The 21,562-nt window shown below is 37.4% G+C and overlaps 1 protein-coding gene across 4 annotated transcripts in view; it reads left to right on the plus strand.

Annotated features, from left to right (window-relative positions):
* The window catches only part of Kiaa0408 (KIAA0408 ortholog), a 34,693-nt gene extending 13,815 nt beyond the window's left edge, over nt 1-20,878 (plus strand). The window contains exons 1-6 of one of the 4 annotated variants that reach the window (XM_045158308.1): nt 5,978-6,115; nt 7,085-7,153; nt 11,367-11,714; nt 11,805-11,884; nt 13,761-15,078; nt 18,723-20,878. In XM_045158308.1, the coding sequence (XP_045014243.1) occupies nt 11,397-11,714; nt 11,805-11,884; nt 13,761-15,078; nt 18,723-18,896 (1,890 nt within the window). In that variant the 5' untranslated portion in view covers nt 5,978-6,115; nt 7,085-7,153; nt 11,367-11,396 and the 3' untranslated portion in view covers nt 18,897-20,878. Of the gene's footprint in view, nt 1-5,863; nt 6,116-7,084; nt 7,154-11,366; nt 11,715-11,804; nt 11,885-13,760; nt 15,079-18,722 lie in introns of those variants that run through there. The other 3 variants (XM_045158306.1, XM_045158307.1, XM_045158309.1) reach the window with 3 other exon arrangements.
* The last annotated feature ends 684 nt before the right edge of the window (nt 20,879-21,562 follow it).

Here is a 21,562-nt window from a genome sequence, read left to right on the forward strand (position 1 = left end):
TCAGACAGCTGTTATTTTTCTTACCCTCCGTGAGGCGGCATCATTATTTTCCCTGAATTCTGATTTCCTCTAACTTAAGATATCACTGTACTATAGATACGGATGACATGCTGTCATAAAATCGCAAAGAGCTGCAAGGTTGCCTTTGATATTTGTTCCATTTCCGTTTCATTCAAAGGCAGAAGTACAGTAGGCCTTCACATGTTTTTCAGTACATCATGCTTTTTGGTGTATATATACCATCCATGTATCTCTTATCTATCAATCTAATCTATCTATAAAGACATGTTGTTCTGCTCCATCCAGGCCCAGACTTCCAAAGGCACTAAAGGAGTGCATCCTTACTAGGTGAAAGGGGGAAAGAGCAAGGGATGCTAGGAGAGGAACAATTCTTGCCCATAAAAAATGAGTTTATTTTCCTAATAAAAAATTCTAAAACTGGCCGTTGTTGTTGTGAGATGTTAACAGACAGCTCTCTTGGCAAGTTTTAAAAAGCTGGACTCCATTATAAAAGTTAAAAATGTCCAGGACCTGGAGTTGTTTACCCAGAGTGTGACTGCTCTAAAGTTACAGAGCTCTGGTTGGAAGCAGTGGTCCAAAGGCCGCCTCCAAGTCACTGACGTCACAGTAGTCTCAGCTGCTGCTGTGACAGTGCTGAGCAGTCCTTTGACTGGGAAAGTGCTGAAGGTTGCAAAGGGACTTACCAGTACTGCTTTGTGGAATGGTTGGACCTAGGTTATAGGCATTTAATCCTGTAAAGAAACAAGATTCATTGAGCTGAGTCTTTGTAAAGCAACTAGCTTTCCACCCCACTTCTATTGCTGGATTGACCAGAGCTCAACCTGCTGTAGGATTGGCCCCCGTACAAATAAGGTATGTTTCTTTCTAGCAAATTCCAAAGCAAATGACTAATTAGGACAGGGTTGCTGCTGGTACATCTTAAACTATGGATACTCTTTAAGTGGAATGTGATTTCAACATCTGCCTGTGCTGCTGTCTTGGGTATGGGCTTCAAGACAGTGGGCGGGGTGCCTAACGGTTGAACTGATGGGGAAGTGGCCATTCAGCTGCTGAGGGTGGATTTACCAACCCTGGACTGACAGCACCATCCATTGTCTGAGACCGTGTTTCCCAAACACTACTACTCAGTCTTTCACACACTCTATCGTCATTAATGATTTCTTATAATGTAACTTAACGCTGGAATGAGGATTTTTTTTTTCATTTTTGCAATTCCTTTGATGTTGCTTGTATTTGAAAGCTGCAGTAAATAAGTACAGTTTCATATAGCACGCTCCAGGATGTGTGTTTCTGTAGTGTGAGCTCTGAGACGTTTGTCATGGTTTGGTTAAATTTCACTAGTATATCATCTGCTCAAGGTGGTTAATTTTGACAGTTGTTTATCCAAGCCAAAAGATTATTTCAATCAAAGCTTGCATTTTGTCAATTAAGAAAACTAAAACTGCTGTGCTAATAGCTTGGGTGCTTTCTAGATTGAGTGGGTAACCAGAGAGGGGAAAAAAGGAGATGAAAATTAAATGTGAAGCAAAATTGATTTCTTTAAAATTGAATGCTGTGTCTCTGACCTTGTTGGAATATGAGGAACAGAAGTCAAAACAATGTTACTTTAATCCTCTAAAAAATCATATCAGGGTGGTCTCTGGAACAGTGTATTTGCAGAGGAAAATACAAGAGGAACAGGATTGGTTAAGTAGTTGAAACAGTGCCAGTAATTTCTAATAACCTGGAAAGGGGCTAGCGAATTGGAGGAAAATGATGTAGCACTATGACAGGTACAGGCAGGGGAATTCCTAATCTCTCAGAGGTCACTAGGCACCAAATACTTTTTTCCAGGAACTGTGAGGCTGGAAGTACCACTGGAATAAGCAACCACATATAAATGAAAAAAATCTCCAATTAGATGAAAAATAGTATGTTTACCAAACAGAAAAAAAGGTCAAGACACAAGTACTCAGAAATCCCCTAGGGGAGAAGGAGCTATGGAGTAATCTCTCCTACTCTAGCTTGCTTGGCTAAAATCCATTTTGATTGGGCAAGATAAACGTTCCGATGGCCATCACCAAAGTGTAACAAAAATGGAGTGTGAATCAGAAAACAAGTGTTGCCATGGCCAAACTGAAGCTAATGTTGGGTGAAAATCACTTCATGAGACCCCTGTGCTGTCCCTCCATGTCACTCGCGGCGGCACTGAAAGGTCAGCGACACTGCCTGCCTCCCACCCTCACACTGTCTACCCACTCACAGCGCTCCGCTCCAGTCTTGGCTTCCGGCCCTGAGGAGGAGAAGGAGGTTAAAAGGGATTATGTAATGCTAGCTTAGCTTTGTGGGGGGACATGTGCTTGATTAACTATTGCAGCTGCCTCTGTCTTTTCACATTTTCTCTGATAAATTGTTACTCTGAATGAGATTCTGGAAGGAGTAAAATGAAACATATAGCAAAGGGATATGGGAAAGGGGTACAGAATGCAAAATGTAGGAAATGGGTGCTGAATGCAGCAATCCGTCTCTCCTACATACATGCCAATATCTGTGGGAGGAAAAGAATGACAACTAAGGACAAAGAACTTGGACATTTGCTTTGTGGCAAGCACTAACATTCAGCTTTTGAATGCACTGATCCACTTGGCTCCATAGCATCTCTCCATAGAACATTTTGTCTCTACAAAATTGACCCTTTAGTTTGACTTTAAATTTTTTTAATGTAGAATGATGACAGAAGCAGCTTTATATACGATTTATTCAGCTTTTTACTACCAGGAAAATACTTTCCCTAAGTATTTAACTTGACATGATTTTTAAAAACACTTGAAAGATATTAGGACAAAGCAAAATCATGGAAAATACATGAATTCACACAATAAGACTTGCCTCTATCAATTTTCTATTTAAATATAGTTCACTAAGCAGAATACAGAGGGATGATTAAAGGAAATAATAGAGAAAAAGAGTAAGACAATAAAAAGAGGACAGGGGACCAAATCAAGAGATGTGCACTTACCAAACATTCATTATGACCTAAGCAGTGTTTGGGCACTTTTGTTAAACATTTTCTCTTTTCTCTGTTAATCTTCAAACATATCTGTGTTCCCCATACACTTTATTTTTGGAGGAGGAAACAATATTATCAGTTCAATTATACTTTATATTTGTGTTAGCAAGACAGATGCTAAGAAAGCTAAGTAAACTCAAAAAACTTGCAAAGACTTTTTCATCCATAACCATTACATTTCCTAGCACTAATATTTGCTCTAACCCTGGAAAAGGGAAGTTCTGGAGGTTGGCCTTTCTCTGTTTTAAGCAATGAACTTGGCTTCTTGCAGTTCAGCTAAGGATTCAGGCCTTTTCAAGAATGTTACCAGAACTAACATAGCCATGTTGTGAGCAGCAAGACCAATTAGAGTACTTCTGGACAACTCTTTAGGTGAAAAGAGAAGACTGCACCTTTTACACTTGTGTTGAAAATTCAGTAGGGGTTTGACATAGAGATAAAAACTTGGCCTATCTGTTACATAGCTGTAGGGAAACCTGGTGGTGGTCATTTCTGAACATGTCTGGTATTACAGACAGTTTGGAACAAAACACAGGATACTATTGAACCTCTTCTCTTGAGTATCTTGTGGTCACTGCTCCCTTTTTAGAACATCTTCAATTAAATCTACAAATACTGCTTGATATCTCAAACCACTCCACTTCCCAAGACAGCCCAGTGGCAAATTGTTCTAGTCACCGAGACAGTTTCAGCTCATAGTAAATTACATATAATTTTAAAGCAGTCTTCCAGTGTAAAAAATTAGTACTATGTATGTCTTTGTTTCCTCTGAACAGTTATTAGATGAACCTAAAAGACTACTAAGTAATCAGAATAAGTGATGATTAGATCAAAACAAAGGAAAGCCAAAGTTTTGACCATACTTTTCTATCTTCATGTTGCCAAGTCTCCATTGATATATTTATGGCAAGTTCTTGTGCTTAGTGTCTTATAAATGTTGAGGTGGCAAAAGAAGGAAGTAGCAGAGGGTTAGAAAACAATGTTAGAGGGCTGGAGAGATGGCTTAGCAGTTAAGGCACTTGCCTGCCAAGCCTAAGGACCCACGTTTGACTCTCTAGATCCCATGTTAGCCAGACTCACAGAGGTAAGGTATGCACAGGTTGCACGTGCCCATTAAGTGGCTCAAGCATCTGGAGTTTGATTGCAATGGCTGAGGCCCTGGTGCACCAATTCTCTCTCTCCCCCTGTCTTGCACTCACTCTCTAAAATTAAAGGAAAAGAAAACAATGTTACAAATAAAGCACAGCTAGATTGATAAAATGAGATATAATACCATGCCAGAAGGTAAGTGAAGTTATATTCTTAAGTGACTTGATCATATGGTGAGTGCCAAGGAAATCGGTAAAAATTTATCACATGTCATTGGCAGATGGTTTAGGAGAAAAGTAACAATGTAGATCCCAATCTTGATGGACATAAGACATAAGCATCTACCTTCTGTGAATACAAAATTATGTCGCCGGCTACATAGGCATAATTCTACAGTGTCAGCAGCCACAGAATGGCTCTTTACAGCTCTGTACGGAAGTGGCTACTGATAAATTAGGGTATCATGATGATGGCTCAGTACACTTAGTCCATTGCAAAGTTATGGCATCATGTACACTTAGTACACTGGTAAGTTGTGACATCATGATGATAGCTTAGTATACTGAAGAATTAGGGTTTTTCTTTTACTTCCTACTTTTCTCAACAAAAGATACTAGAGATTAAACTCAAGGCCTTGTACATGCTAAGCACATGCTCTATCAGTGAGCTAAGTGCAGCTCTAAAGTATCTTATAGGCATAGTTATTTTGAAGAGGATAATTAATTGTAAATAGGTTTTTATACACACTGCTAAAATACATGACTTTATCAATAAAAATTCTCTTCAGTTGAAGTAAAAACAGGACTTTCAAACCAAAAAAGGATTTTAAAAATTTCTTGCATTATTTTGCATCCATTAGGTCCTAATATTTGTAACAATTCTGTGCATGTCTCCATTTTAATGTAAATCTTCAGCCCTAAATGTTCACATCCTGAATATTAATATCATTTCAGGTATTAGTGTAGTAGAAGATTCCCTACAAAATGAGTTGATTTTCTTCACTTCTCTGTATTTCTTATTCTGAACAGATTAATACAGAGAGTTAAAAGAAAGGAAAACATGAGTACATTTTAATGTGTGTCTCTGGATACTGTCAAGGCTTTTAGAGTTTACTTGATGCTGTAAAATAATAATGCTTTTATTTATTTTAAGATTTATGCTGGTTCCTTGCTGAAGAGTCAGTGTTCCTATATGATTACCAACTTTGGAGTCTTGGTTGGTATGGTAATCTCATTTGACCTGGGCTTGCTCTGAGTACAGAATTGAGGCGGAGGACTGTATGTCACAGGAATATGAAATCAAGTCACATAAAAACATAAGGAGGAATTGCACCATCACAGAATCTGCCTCACTGGAGGGGATAATAACCATATAGATAGATTTCAAACTTATACTTTTAAGATATTTATTTGAAAATTTATGTTTACATTAAGTTGTTCAAGGAATATTTATATCTCACATGTACACTAAACCATCTTGTCTACTATAATTTTGTTGCCTGGTCTCTAAGAGGGAAAAGAAATCTTAGACAATAGTTAGATTTGGACTGTGTTTAATTCTTATCTTTTTAGACAGATTGTTACCTCTCTTCTTTTGAATCCAGCTTTCTTATAATTTGTTTATATCATTGGTTCTTAAAAATGATAAAGTATGTTTCCAGAAAGCACATGAATTTGGATCTCTGTCTTACTATGTTTATATCAGGCTATATTTTAAAGGCAGGTGACGCTGCTTCAGATAAAACAGTTCCACACTTCCAAGAAATAGTTAAGAGAAGGCAAAGACAAGCAGAAAGTTTTCGCTGACACTCACACAGTTGCCATGGAGCTGCATAAGCAGCGGGAGAACAAAGAGACTGACTGGCACAAGGAGAAGATGGAATTGCTGGACCAGTTTGACAACGAGAGGAAGGAATGGGAAAGTCAATGGAAGATCATGCAGAAGAAGATAGAAGAGGTACAGCTTGATTATTTTTGAATATATTGTAAATTCAAGCTCAGAATGACAGTTCTGTTGATGTTTGTATTACATCAGATTTTCTTTGCCTTATTCCACCACAGAAATACGTGTCTCAATGACATTTACCAGACCAGACAGCATAACCGCACCCTGTGATTTTATAGGGACTACGTTTCTTTTATAGCCTTGCATGAAGATTAAAGCCTTGAGATGTCACTCTACAATGTATCAGTTTATTATTTTCTGACTACAGAGGGTTGTACCAAAACTGATACATGTTCTACATGAATTTTCAAGTTCTAGAGTCCAAGATGAAAATGTAATAAGTGTGCAATTTGTGAAAAATAAATGATCAAATTGTAAATTAGACATTAAAATACAGATCTTTTATGAAATAATTGATGAATAATGTCTACCAAAGGAAATGATATGTTAAATAACTCAGTGTCATCAGAAGATGTGTCATACATCAAATAGAAAAGTGACAGTGGACATCAGATATCCTACATTTTTTGGCACATTCATTAGGAAAAGGATCTTAAAAACGATGTCATGACTCTGACACAGAGTCAAGTTTATTCTCATTAATAATTCCCTAGTCTGGGGCTGGGCGTGGTGGCGCACGCCTTTAATCCCAGCACTTGGGAGGCAGAGGTAGGAGGATTGCCGTGAGTTCGAGGCCACTCTGAGAATACATAGTGAATTCCAGGTCAGCCTGGGCTAGAGTGAGACCCTACCTCAAAAAACCAAAAATAAATAAACAAATAATTCCCTAGTCTGTTAGCTCTGGGATATTTCCTTCAAGTATAGTTTGCTTTAGTTTATATTCAAGCTTGCTTCAACTGGAAGCAATATATACTTACCTTGCTTTATTCTGGTAGTGTCTGTAGTATTGAATTTTATGGTTTTGTTCAACTTGTCAAAGCAATTATTTTAATACATTCCCTGGCCTTTATGTATTTATAGTGCTAAGAAATAAGTTGTGAATCAAATGCAAATCAGCAAACTGGCCTACAAAAAAAAAATGAAAGCAAGGTAACTAATTAAACTCTTCCTCTAACTTAAAGCTTAGAATGTGTTGTAATTAGGTTCGCATTGCTGGCAAAAATCACCCAACCATGAGCAGCTTTCGGAAAAAAAGGGGTTTATTTTTGGCTTATAGACTTGAGGGGAAGGGGAAAACAATGACATGATCAGAGGGTGGACATCACCCCTTGGCCAACATCACATGGACAACAGTAACAGGAGAGTGTGCCAGACACTAGAAGAAGTTGGCTATAACACCCATAAGCCTTCCCTCAACAATACACTGCCTCCAGGAGGCCTTAATTCCCAAATCTCCATCAACTGCATTCAAAACACCTAAGTTTATAGGGGATACCTGAACTGAACCACCACAGAATGTATGATTATAGATTTGTGGATACTCCACTTGTCCCTCTCCCAATAGTAAAATAGATTTTGCTTCTTACCTTCACCCTCCTTACCCAGAGATCAGGTTGACATGAAGATGTCAATATTAAATCAGGGTCAAAAACTTAGGCTGGGCATGGTGGCACAAGCCTTTAATCCCACCGCTTGGAAGGCAGAGGTAGGAGGATTGCCAAGAGTTGGAGGCCATCTTGAGACTACATAGTGAATTCCAGGTTAGCCTGGCCTAGAGTGAGACCCTACCTTGAAGAACAAAAAAAAATTTTAAATGCAGTCAGAAACTGACAGTCATGGGTCACTGGCCTATAATGTGCACTTAGTAACAGTCTTAGGTAATTCTAGCATCCAGTCAAAATAATTAAGGATACAGCATTAGTCAGCCAGTTATTTAAACCATGTAGCTAAAACAGTTTGCTATCTGGTTAAATTTGCTTTTGTCCAGTAATTACTCTGTCACCTCAATAACCTCATCAGTTAGCAGGTGTGTGGCATGCTTTAAATAGAAGTGAAGTCCACACAATAATGTATTTTTCTACATCCAGGAGGCAAAGGACTACTTTTTCCTTTATGGGAATCTTGCTGCCTATATTTCCAAAGACATACTTGGAATATGTTTATAAAATATGTTTATCAAGAATGTCCATAGATCATATCTAAATGCTAGTGCTGTGTGTGTTCCTGTTATATAAATTAATGTGTGAGCCAGGCATGGTGGCACATGCCTTTAATCCCAGCACTTAGGAAGCATAGGTAGGAGGAGTACCATGAGTCTGAGGCCACCCTAGGATTGCATAGTGAATTCCAGGTCAGTCTGAGCTAGAGTGAGTCCCTACCTCGGAAAACCTAAATACATAAATAAGTAAATCTATACCAAAACATGCATAAGAGATACCTTCTTATTGGCTGTTAACTACAGAGCTAGAGTCAAAATATTGAGAAAAACGATGAAAAATATTTTTTGTATTTTAGAGAATTAAATATTTTAATAGTTTAAAATACTTTATATGAGAATTATAGAACTAAGACAAGTTTTTAAAATTAAGAAATCAGGGCTGGAGAGATGGTGTAGCAGTTAAGTGCTTGCCTGTGAAGTCTAAGGACCTCAGTTTGAGGTTTGATTCCCTAGGTCTCATGTTAGCCAGATGCACAAGGGGGCGCATGCATCTGGAGTCCATTTGTAGTGGCTGGAGGCCCTGGCATGCCCATTCTCTCTCTCTCTTTTTCTCTGTCTCCCTCTTTCTCTGCCTGTCACTCTCAAATACATAAAAATAAGCAAAAAATTAAAATTAAGAAATCAACACATAAGATTATGCCATTTCTCAAGCATGGAATTTGTCTATTTAACAGTTATTATGAAATTCTGATATTAAATAGTTTGGAGGTCAGTGAGCCATTAGAGAATTGTAGACACCTATGTGTGTACTTAGAATATGAGAGTGATGGTAAGTGATAACTCATTCAAGTGAGAACACCCAGTACTGGACATGAAGATGCTTAAATCTTTGCTTTGCCACTCTCCAAGGTCATTCTACTTGCCACTGAAACCTCAAAGTGTATATACATGGACTGTTTGAAACATGGAGTAATCTAGATAGCAGTTATGGGTTACTGAGACACTGTGTAGAGTTCATATACATCTCCAACATTTTCTCTTCACTTTGCAATCATTTCTGCTCCTTTGGCAGAATGATTAGAAAACCATTGACAAGGGTTGAGTACCAGGTAAGACAATTTCTTCATACAGAACAAATGGAGTCCCATTAGTTACAGTGGCCTAAGGGTTTACTTATTTATCAAGTAAGTATCTAAGAGAATTTATAATGACAGAATATTACACTTAAAGTAAAGCATTCAAAACAAAAATAGGAAGATGAGATAAAGGCAGGAGGATGAACTGTATATGAAGCACAGCAGTGTGTCTTTTTAGTACCTAGCATAATTATCAAATGCATATTTTCCCATGCTAGAAGAATGAAAGAAAACTTGGCTTCTCCCAAATAGTACATTTTTCCCTGGTTCTAAAACTAAAGCAATTTTGTTTTCACTCATGATTTCTTATAAAGAAGGCAACATTGCCAACAGCAACCTTAGGTTTTGTGTGTAGGTGTGTAGCGTGTGGTAGATATATACCTGTATGATACATGCATGAATAAAAACATGTGTCCTGTGCACATGTGTAGAGGCCAGAGGAGGATATCACATGTTCTTATCCATGGCTCATGTGCAGTGTTTTGCTGAGATAAAGTCTCTCACTGAACTTGCAGCTCATAGAAGCATGGGTGGCCCTCCCTAGCTTTTTTGTAGCTAAGACTAGAACTCAGGCCCTCGTCCTTGCTCAGTAACAACTCCTAACTGCTGAGCCATCTTAGATCTACAATAACACTTTTTTTTTTGCATGTGTAGTATGGGTGGTGCATGTGTGTGCTTGTGCGTGTGCATGTGTGTTTGTGTGTGTGCACAGGTGTGCAGAGGCCAGAGGAGAACATTCAGTGTCCTTCCTCTGTCACTCATCCACATACTGTATTGAGATGTAGTCTCTGAACACTAAGTTGCAGCTTTCTTTGAGCCCTATTGGTTCTCTAGTAACTACTCCTCATAGGACTAGTTATAGGCATGCACCACCCACCCAGTTTATGTAGGCCCTGGGGATGGAGCTCAGGCAGTCTTAGGCTTTCATGCTTATAGAAAATGCTCTTACATGCAGAGCCATCCCCTAGCCCTAACATAATACTTTTTAAGATTGTGTATTGAGTTTCTCATGTTGAAAACAATTCCTAATGCCCACAGCAATTTGGTATAATTGAGTTGGTACAACAAAATTATGGCTGCAGATTGATGATGTCCTTATTTTCTTCAACAAATACTTACACAATTGGTCAATATTAGGGAAATAAATGTACCATGATATTTTATGTATAATACTCTGAATTAGAGTTTTACATAAATATTGAGTGGCAGTAAATCTGTTACTATATTTCTTGAATAACATGTGTAGTTTAGGCATTGTGTTTGTGAGATTGTAAAGTTATTTGTTTTAAAGTCATCTGTTTTGAAGTTTGACAAACTTTTTCAACATGCAAGCCTAAAGAGGTCATTTTGTTCTTGACTTCAGGAATTAGCTGTGAGAGGTTTAACTGAGACCTCATCAAGAAATAACTTAGGAATGTCTTTTACACAGAAAATAGATGCTCCATGATTTAGAGCTCTACTTGATCACATAGAGCATGGAAGCATTTGTTTTAGTCTTAAAGAAAACTGTTTTAAGAATGTTTCATTAAAAACATTGCTATAGTGTCTAGCCCTCAGCAATGTAATTGACTAAATAGGGGAATTTTTTTTTTTGATTAATAAGAAGAGAATGACTTGCTTTTCTATGTGATTTTGTCAGCTAGGTAGATGGTGGAATACTGGGCTACAAGTAGGGTCCTGTATTGAAAATACATGGCTTTATACTCTCTTTTTCTCTGAAAGTAGTTAGACAGATGGCCAGTGATTGACTCTGGTCCGTATGGTTTTGCTTTTGTGCTTCTGCTCATGAGTAAAAAGATCCAGGCTTACTTTATTTTTCAGTCAGTCCATATTTATAGTTAGAAAAGTAGAGCATCCTGTCCATACATTGCCCTAATAAAAGTGTTCTTAACAGTTCATCAAGGTTGTGCAAGGTAAGCCATACTTCAGAAGCACATTTGGAGGCATAAGCACTATTGCCCCAGGCATTATGTAATAATATGATAGAGAACTCCAAAGCTTTACTTAGTATAAAGTATATTGACCAGTAAATTAGGAAAAGAGAAAGATTAATTTTTATTTCTTACAGCTTTGCCAGGAAGTAAAGCTCCGAAGGAAAATGAACGTGAATGAACATTCCAAGGACATTGATTTTCATCATGAGAAGGCTATTCAAGATAAAATGATGGAATCGCCTCCAAATTACCATAATTCAGGAAAATCTGAGTTTACAGGAATAAATCACAGGGACAAAGAAAAAGCAGAACAGGAATTTCTTGGGGAAGTAAATCAAGTGTGCAAAGAACAAAATGCAGCCACAGAAACAACAGTTAGGTTTATCAATCCCTTGGCCACAGATGAGAAGGAACATGAGGCCTGGCCTGGTCCAAGGCCTTCTGAGGAAGAGAGGAGAGACTGTTCTGGTGCCCTCTACATAGTGAGTAAGATGGGATTGGCAGTGAACTGTTTCTAAAGAACTGTTTACATTTCAAAGTGCTAACAATGTGTTCTTTATATGTGTACAAAGGCTCTTGAAGAACTTGCCAAAGTTAGTGAAGAATTATGCAGCTTTCAAGAGGAAATCCAAAGGCGCTCTAATCATAGAAGGTAGGCTACTATATAAAAAAAGAACATTGTATTTAGTTAATGAATCCAACCTGCCCTGTCCTTATAGTCTGTCATTGAGATTTAACAAGTATTAAATTTTGTTGTTGTTGTTGTTGTTTTCAAAGGTTTCACTCCATCCCAAGCTGACCTGGAACACACTCTGTAGCTCCAGGTTGGCTTGAACTCAAGGCGATCTTCCTACCTCTACCTTCCGAGTGCTGGGATTAAACATGTACACCATGACTCCCAGCTTTAATTTTTTTTTATGTTCAATGGGAAGTATATAGGTTAACCAATAATTCAAACGAAACTTCCAGTTCTCTTTGTCATTTAAATCTTAGGAATATTTTATTCTTCTGGCATTTAATGAAGGTAGACTTTCCATAGTGAATGAACATGATTCTTCTAGCAATTTCTCATTTTGAGTATTGGACTAGGGAAAGAATACACAACTAGACCAATCCATTTAACTATATTTCTAAACTCTGTCAGATTGAACATTGTGGTATATAAATTCTAGATAACTTCTACTAAAATACTTTATGCCTGAGTCATTTATTTCTCTGCAATTAGTATAATAATAAAGGTATACATATTTTTCAGAACATATTATGTGTGCATACATAAACATGCCACAGAAGTCCTGTTTTAGGTCAGACACCTCATATTATTATAAGAGTAAGCCTTAGCTACATTAAATAATACTTGGGGCTGGAGAGATTGCTCAGTGGCTATTGGTGCTTTACAAAACCTGATGACCCAGGTTTAGTTCCCCAATGCCCACATAAAGCCCACATGCACAAAGTGGTAAATGGGTCTGTAGTTCATTTGCAGTCTCTCTCTTTCTCCTTTCTCAAATATATAAATAAATGAACAAATAAATATTTAAAATAATAACAGTGGAACTTTCTACATAGTATGCATGAGGTATTCTTGAATTAATGTTTATCTTCTTCAGAGCCATAAAATTTATATTCTAGGATATGACAGTGAGATTCTTCATTTTTCTTTTCAAGAAATCCAGAGGGTCTTTGCACTTACTTGCCCTAGATTTGTGAGCCAACTGTGTTTTACTCATGATGTTGCCCTCCTTTTTTGGCATTGTCTGCTGTTCTCTGCGAGTGGGTGTTTATCTAAACTTTATTGTAAGATAGGTCATAAGCTTTTATAAACTGAATATGAATAAATATTTCTATTTATTGATATGATTGTTTTATTTGTAAATTCACATTTTGCTATGTTTGTGTTTTTATATAAATAAATCTGAAAAAGACTTGCCAGTTTTCATATACAAATCACACATTGTATAAATCTCTTGTGGTTACCCTGTGGCCCTCAGAAAATAGTTAAAAAATCTTACTTTCATTTTAAGCTCAAAAGATACCTTCCATTTGGAGTTTCTTATCTCTTATCTCTTTAATTAAGATTTACACTGCTTTAAGTTCTACTTTGAGTTCAAGAGAAAGAATTAGAACTGAATTATAATAGAAATTATGAGTAGTGAATAGAGATTTCAAAGGGAAAAAGGAAGAAAGACTATGGCAGGGGAAAAGCTATAGAAATAGGAATACTCAGGTCAGATATTCAAGAGATGATATACTCTCTTTGAATCAAGTATGAGTTTCACATAATGGGGGAAAGAAGAGACAAGATTGACAAGATAATTTGGGTCAGAGTAGTGCCTTGAGTGCAACAATGAATGAGAGGAGGGTTTACAGTAAATGGACTGGAAGTTGTTGACTAGGAAATTTATAATAAAAATATGTGAAAATGTGACATTTTATCCTATAGCAGAAATGCATTGTTTGAGCTATGTTTTTGTTAATCTTAAAGTTATCACTAATATATGTATATACCATGTTTTGTAATTATTTAGGATGAAGTCAGACTTTTTCCAGGAAATGCCAAATATAAACAGTGTGCCTCATGGGGACCAGCTGATCAATAAGGGCCAGGGCACTCTTTCAGCCAGTTTAGAGCAAGAAAAACAGAGAAACAGAAGGAATCTGAGCTGTACTGATGGACTTCAAAATAAGTCTATGAAAAAATGTGAAACTGGTACAATTGATTTGCTAAAACAAGAAATACCACCAGTTCCTCCTCCAAGAAGCACCTCTCGGAATTTTCCGAGTTCAGCGTATTGTGAGCAGGCTCAAGAAAGACTGAAAGCAAGCTTGGCATCCAGGTGGGTGTCACAGGAGTGTGGAGCTAAAAAGAACTGCAGTTCTTATTTCCTTGGGAGGCAGCCTGCGCAGTATACATATGAAGGGAAGAGTTTGAAAGACAGGACCATACTTCCCTCCTTGACACAAGAAGTCGAAATAGCTAGCAAGCCTGAAGGTAATGAAGACACTGGACTTAGAGTGTGGTCATGTGACCCTAGAATCGGTATACAAAAGAACCCTTTGGCTTTGTTCTTTCAGGAAACCAGCTCTGTCTCTAGTAAACCAGATTTTGCATCTGTAATCCCAGATAAACTCACTGAATCTCATCTTGGTCTTCATGTGAGTAGCAGACATCATCCCTCTGGGTCAGAGGGCAGTGGCCCACTTAGAGGCATCAACCCTGGCTTTCAAAGAACTACTAGGAATGAAAAGCTGGCAGCAAAGACTGATGAGTTTAACAGAACTGTATTTAGAACAGATAGAAATTGTGCAATACAGCAAAATCAAAGCCTCACAAAACTGCCTGAGCATCTTCAGCCCTGTGATATTGTAAGTACTCATGGAGGGAACATGGCAAGAAGTGACAATGGGACTGATGTTCTAAAAACCAGTAACCACATGTCTCTGACCATGGACAATGTGTTTGATAATGCCACCGAAATATCCACAACAGGCTTTGTCAAACAGATGGAGGAATGCCCGAATCCTAGCAGTTATCAGAATATGTTCCATGAGCGTGATTGGAGACCAAGTGATTTTTCTGGCCGACCAAGGTCAGCTGATCCTAGGTCAAATTATGGTGTTGTGGAAAAGTTGCTGAAAACCTATGAGACAGCAACGGGGTCTGCATTGCTAAATTCTAAATGCTACAGGGATAACTGGACCAAATGTAATTCTGTCATAAGTGGTGATGCCATGCTAAGCCAGCATTTAGAAATGTGTCACATGGAACAAAAGACACAGTCAAAAGCAGCTTTACATGGTCAACAGCAAGTGAAACATGCAGTGGATTGGAAAAAGATAACAGAGGTGAGAAAGCTGACTGTGTGCTTTAATAGGACTAAATCCATATTTAGCAATAGCCCTGACGTCAGTTCAGTAGCCTGTTCATAAAAGTTAGATGTAGTTATGATTGTCATCTTCTTATTTGATCCTTTGTGAATAGATACAAATACCAATTTAAGATTTTTTTAAAAATGGGGACTAGTACATTATAACTTTAAGAAGAATCATGTTAATACAAAGTGATTTAAAGACCCTCAGGAAGGTTACATGTGTTATTTCTTCTTTTTAAAATTATATTTATTTATTTATAAGAAGGGGGGATGGGTGTGCCAGGGCCTCTAACCACTGCAAACTCCAGATTCATGCACCACTTTTTGCATCTGGCTTTATGTGGGTACTGGGGAATCAAATCTGAGTCATTAGGCATTGCAGGAAAATTCCTTAACTGCTGAGCCATCTCCCCAGCCCTGTTACTTCTTTTAAAAGGTCAGAGTGGAACATCTGTTGCCTTAACAAATTTCATTCTTTAAAGGTTTTCCACTTAAGTATATAGAGGCATGTTTTATGAGAAAGATAGAGGAAATATTAGCATACCAGGGCCTCCAGGCACTGTAGTCAAGCTCCAGGTTTGTATGCCACCTCGTGTGTGGGTGTGACCTTGCACATGCATCACCTTGTACATCTGGCTTATGTGGGATCTAGAGAGTAGAACATGGGTCCTTAGGCTTCACAGGCAAGTGTCTTAAATGCTAAAGCCATCTCTCCAGCCCTAGAGAAACATTTTTAAAAACTTTTCACCTCTCATTTATTTACTGTGGTTCACTCATCATGTTATTCATGTTCTCATAAGATTCCTTACATGAATGTAAGTATGGGTGAAACAGCAACTGATGGAGTTCTCATCTGTGACGTAAAAGACAGTATATGGAAGGCCATTCTTATTTATAGATATGCTTTGCATAGAATTTAGAAAAATGGGTATTTAAGTAAATAGCCATTTTTCTTATCTATTTACAAAAACATATGAATATCATTAAATATAGGAGGAAAGAGGGAAGAAACTGGACTTTACTATGAAGAGTGATACAACATGCCCTTGCACATATAATCTTTAACAACTTAATTTGCAAGAAGTTTCATAATGACATATTTTTAATTTAAAATTCAATTTAAAAACCAACATTTCAAGTAATTACCTTGCTTTTGTATTTGTCTACATTTTAGTTGAACCCATAAACACTGTAGGTCCTAAAAATGGAGATGGGAGATAGAAATGTTACACACATAGATTTATATGCACACATCAACAAAATTGTCACTAACAACAGATGCTAAATGCTTTCTCTGTTTGCATTGATTGGGAATTTTGGAAGGGTTGTTGTACTACCGATCCTTAGTAGTAAGTTATATTGCTCTTTTGATTTTTAAAACTCCTGTGAATAAGTTTAAAAAATAAATCATCAGAGAGAAAATGCAGGTTTCTGCCAGGCCATTACTGAAATAGGAGAAATTGAGGCCATATACACTGCTTATCTCAGATGAAAGAACGTAGACTTTGTCAAGAAGCTCACTTGGAAAACTGGCTGATACCTTTGATCTTTGCATTTGAGAGGCTGAGGTAGGAGGATCACTGTGAATTTGAGGCCAGCTTGGGCTACAGAGTGAGTTCTAGGTCAGCCTGTGATAGAGACCTTGTCTCAAAAGAATGCAAAAGAAGGCCTCTTGTGACCAAGTGTTTAAAATATATCATGGAATCTTTTTGATTAATTAACTTATAAAAATTGTTTTTGTTTATTTTTATTTATTTATTTGAGAGTGACAGACAAAGAGGCAGATAGAGAGAGAGAATGGGCGTTCTAGGGCCTCCAGCCACTGCAAACAAACTCCAGATGTATGCGCCCCTTGTGCATCTGGCTAACGTGGGTCCAGGGGAATTGAGCCTCAAACCAGGGTCCTCAGGCTTCACAGGCAAGCGCTTAACCACTAAGCCATCTCTCTAGCCCTTAGTTAGCTTTTTTTTATTGTTAGGATGAAAGGATGCTTTTATTTTATTTAACAGATCAAGGAAATGAAAAAAGGAAAAGATTTTCACTCTAGAGAACATACTCAAAATCCTAACTTTTTCATTAGCAATTAGAAGAAAGTTTTATGTAAAAGTATTTTTAAACTTGGGGTATAGTTCAATGGAAGAATGCTTGCCTAGCATGTGTGAGGCCATACAAACCCAAGAGGAGTGGATTTTAATAATAATCACTTTAAAAATTTTGTGAGATCATAACAACAGTGATCCATAGTCTTAAAAAATCAGGTTAAGTTATTTTATTTGTGTGACTTTTGCTTAAGAATTCTAAGTGTGCCAGTAATCTGGCATAAGTGAGCTGTAAAATTGTTAAATGTACTTACTTATCTTCATAAAGAAAAAAGAGACGCAGAGAATGGATATGTCAGGGCCTCTAGCCACTGCAAACAAACTGCAGATGCATGTGCCACTTTGTGCATCTGGCTTTTCAGGGGTACTGGACTATCGCACCCTACCTAGTTGTTAGGCTTTGTAGACAAGCACCTTAACTGCTGAGCCATCTTCCCAACCCCTAAATTATCTATTTATGTTCAAATAACACTAAAACCTCCTAATATAGAACTAAGAAACATTTGTAGTTCTATTATCAAAATTCCTGAGGCTGGGGCTGGGGAGTTGCCTCAGAAGTTAAACAGGTGCTTACTTGAGAAGCCTGCCAGTCCAGGTTTAATTTCCCAGCCACCCATGTAAAGTCAGATAGGTGTGTGTTTGTAGCATCAAGAGAACCTGGCACACCCCACATGAACCTCCACACATACAATTAAGTAAATAACAGCATTTAAAAAATGAAGTTCTTGGGCTGGAGAGATGGCTTAGTGGTTAAGCGCTTGCCTGTGAAGCCTAAGGATCCCGGTTCAAGGCTCGGTTCCCCAGGTCCCACGTTAGCCAGATGCACAAGGGGGCGCACGCATCTGGAGTTCGTTTACAGAGGCTGGAAGCCCTGGTGCGCCCATTCTCACTCTCTCCCTCTATCTCTATCTGTCTTTCTCTCTGTGTCTGTCGCTCTCAAATAAATAAATAAATAAATAATTTTTTTAAAAAATGAAGTTCTTGGGCTGGAGAGATGGCTTAGCAGTTAAAGCAATTGCCTGAGAAGCCAAAGGACTTCAGTTCAATTCCCCAGGACCCACATAAACCACATGTACAAGGTGGCACATGTGTCTGGAGTTTGTTAGCAGTGGCTGGAAGCCCTAGCGTGCCCATTCTCTCTCTCTCTTGTTCACTCTCGCTCTGCCATTTTCCCTCTCACATAAATAAATAAAATTTTAAAAATTAAGCTCTTTTACATGAACTTTTAAGTCTCAAACTAATAGTTCTACAAGGAGATTAACTGTTATTAAGATTTGCCAATGTGAAGAGACCTATAAGATTATCAAATGTCATGTTCTGTATTAAAATTGGGATTTTGACTAAAACTGACTTTCATTAAAACATTCAGAGCTACAAATATAAGACAAACACATCCTTTCATTTTCAGTGCTTTCCTAGCATGTGAATTTGCTAAAACAGTCCTATAGCTTGCCCTATCTTAGATTAAGCCAGTGCTGGTGCATATGTAGTGAGATGAATGCTTTTGTGTATATTCTAGGAATCTGGGGCAGTGAAAACCTCCAATGGTAAAGGATTTTCCCGACCTGCTAGACCAGCAAACCGCAGGCTTCCATCAAGATGGGCATCCAGATCTCCCTCTGCGCCCCCTGTCTTGCGGAGGACTGCCTACACCTGCAACATTTCTTTGCAATCTGGTGCCCCAGTGGTCTAAATGTCAACCTGGGTTGCTGGATTACAAAAGTTCTAGGCCCCATTGTTACACTAGACATTGTGAAGTGTTTACAACAATCCTGTTCTCTTCTGCCATTTAAGATCACTGGGACAAGCAGCTTAAACCTCAGCTTCCCATCAGTCTTCAGTGTTTTTAATCTATGGAACAATTATCTCCTCATACTTTACTTACATAGATCAGAATTTTGTATTGACATCTTCATTGATTTTTTCCAATATGATTTAAGTTGAAACAATGTACTATATTGTATATTCTAACTTTCTTGCAAATGCAGAAAGCAAGGTTGTGTGCATGGCTCTGTGTTTGTAAGTGCATGTGTTGGCATAGAAAGTATTCTAGTGTGTATTTAGATAAGAAATTTACATGCTAATATCAACTTTGAAATTATAACATGTACACCTATATATTCTTTGTGTTTATTTAAAGTTTTGAAATATACAGTTCTATTTATATTTTGTATACCTTTTAGTAGGTATCCAACCTAAGACCTTTCAGATTCATATATTATTTAACTTACTTGGTCCACAACTGCATTGAAAATTAAGAGTTATACACACACCTAACATTGGTAATTTTCTATACCTAGCCTTTCAATAGCATCTTAACCTATATGAAGATAAACTAACACCACCGATTTTTTTGTTTATTCTTTTAAATAAAACTTGTCACAGGTTTAATAGATGAGTCTTCTAAAGCAAACATAATTGTTCATAAAGGCTTTTATATATCATTTGGTAGTCTCTTGTGGCCTGAACTGTATACTTGATTCTCAGAGCCAGTATTAAAAGACTGCCTTAATAATGACAGGACAATATAATTAATTTTATTTTGTCAACCTCAGTAACAGACATTCCTTAAACGGGATGCAAAAAGAATTAAATTATGATATATTTTACTTTTTGTTAAATTTTGGTAACTTTGTAGTGTAGCTTCATTATCTGGAGCCATGCCTACATAGAGGTAAGTCACTCTTGTTTCCTATAATAACCTTTTCCTTAAAATCAGTAGGTACTACTTTACTTTTCTTTGGCAAGGAAGACCAAGAACAATATTGCACTGACAGGTGAATTATAATGCATTTCTTATGCTATGTAAAAAAAGAAAAGCCGTACACTAACTTGGCACTCATAGTAGCATGAGAAACAATGATGTATATCTTGGCTACAATTTGTATACATCACATGCATGAAATCTGTACCAAGAGCTGACATAGAAGAAATTGGAATACTGAGGTGCTTGGAATTACATGGACAATTTTAGAAGCAACTTTCTTTTCTACTGTCTCCATTTAAAATCAGTTATGTTATACTGTTAGTTAAAAATTAACTATTTCAGCTGTTTTTTTCTTTTTACTCCCAAAAATGTCAAGTTCTTACACGAAATGAATTCAGTGAGCTGAATTCAGTGCGCCTTCTCCTTGTGACATTCTAGCAACTTAGAGGAATTCACTTTTTTATTTATCATGCCCTGAAGAAAATGAAATAATTTGTAAGTCACAGAATGCCTTCAAAAGCTCAATACTTACTGTAGTTATACCTAGCTTCATGGTTTACAAGGAGAATCCTAGGACATAAGCTGAATTAAGTGTCTAGAGTGTGAGTTTGATATGGACAGTACTCAAGGGCTATTGATCTACTCTTGTCTCAGTCAGGGTATATTTTTCTATAAGAACTCTTAACACTGAAGACTAAACTAGATACCAGGTGATATCAATCTATATACTTTTTCACAGGAGAAGAAAGTACAGGGAAAGTACCCTTGGGTATGAAATGATGGCCCAAAATGGTTGTTGTGGATAGTGTGCAAATAATGTGCAGATTTCCTGTCCATCCCCATCTCTGCACCCCAGGCAGTCTGGCTTGCTCTATGTTCCCCACCTTTATGTACAAGTCAGAATATTGAGGATGTCCTTGAAAGAGTCCTCATCTTACCCCATAACTAATAAAGCAAGATTTCCAACAGTGGAGGCCTGGGATTCTGAGAGTCTTTAAGAAAACAAAAGAGCATAAAACAATGACCAGGCAGCCGTGGGAGCAGTGACACTGAGTGAATGAGAACCCTTGGGTTCTATAGTTCCATTCCCTATATTGCTTTTGATATCTATAAATGAAAAGAACTACATTACAAATTTAAACCATGTTTTCTATTGTCAATTGAATGTACCAATAGGACCATTTTAAACTTTTAATGAAAACCATGAAATATTTGAGCTGAAAAAATAAGTAGCATATAGTCCAACTCCCTAATTGTAAAACTTAGGAAATTGTTGGCACTTGGGAAGCAGAGGCAGGAGGATCGCCATGAGTTCAAGGCCACCCTGAGACTACATAGTGAGTTCCAGGTCATCCTGGGCTAGAGTGAGAATCTACAAAAAAAAAAAAAAAAAAAAGAAAAGAAAAACTTAAGAAATTCAAAAGACACTGAATATTGTTTACTATCTTTAAGATATTTTATAATTTTATGGGAAAACCTATCACATAAATGAAAATTATCTTTAAAATATTTTTTGACCTATTACAATTTTTAACTGGTAATCTTTCTACTTTGGATGAACATTTCCCCCCCCCCCAAACATACTATTCATTATGGTATCATTGCTGGATTTAAAGACTTTTGTAAACATTTACAGAAATATTTGACCAGGA

The sequence above is a fragment of the Jaculus jaculus genome, chromosome 9 (genome assembly GCF_020740685.1).
Source record: "Jaculus jaculus isolate mJacJac1 chromosome 9, mJacJac1.mat.Y.cur, whole genome shotgun sequence".
Taxonomy (NCBI): domain Eukaryota; kingdom Metazoa; phylum Chordata; class Mammalia; order Rodentia; family Dipodidae; genus Jaculus; species Jaculus jaculus.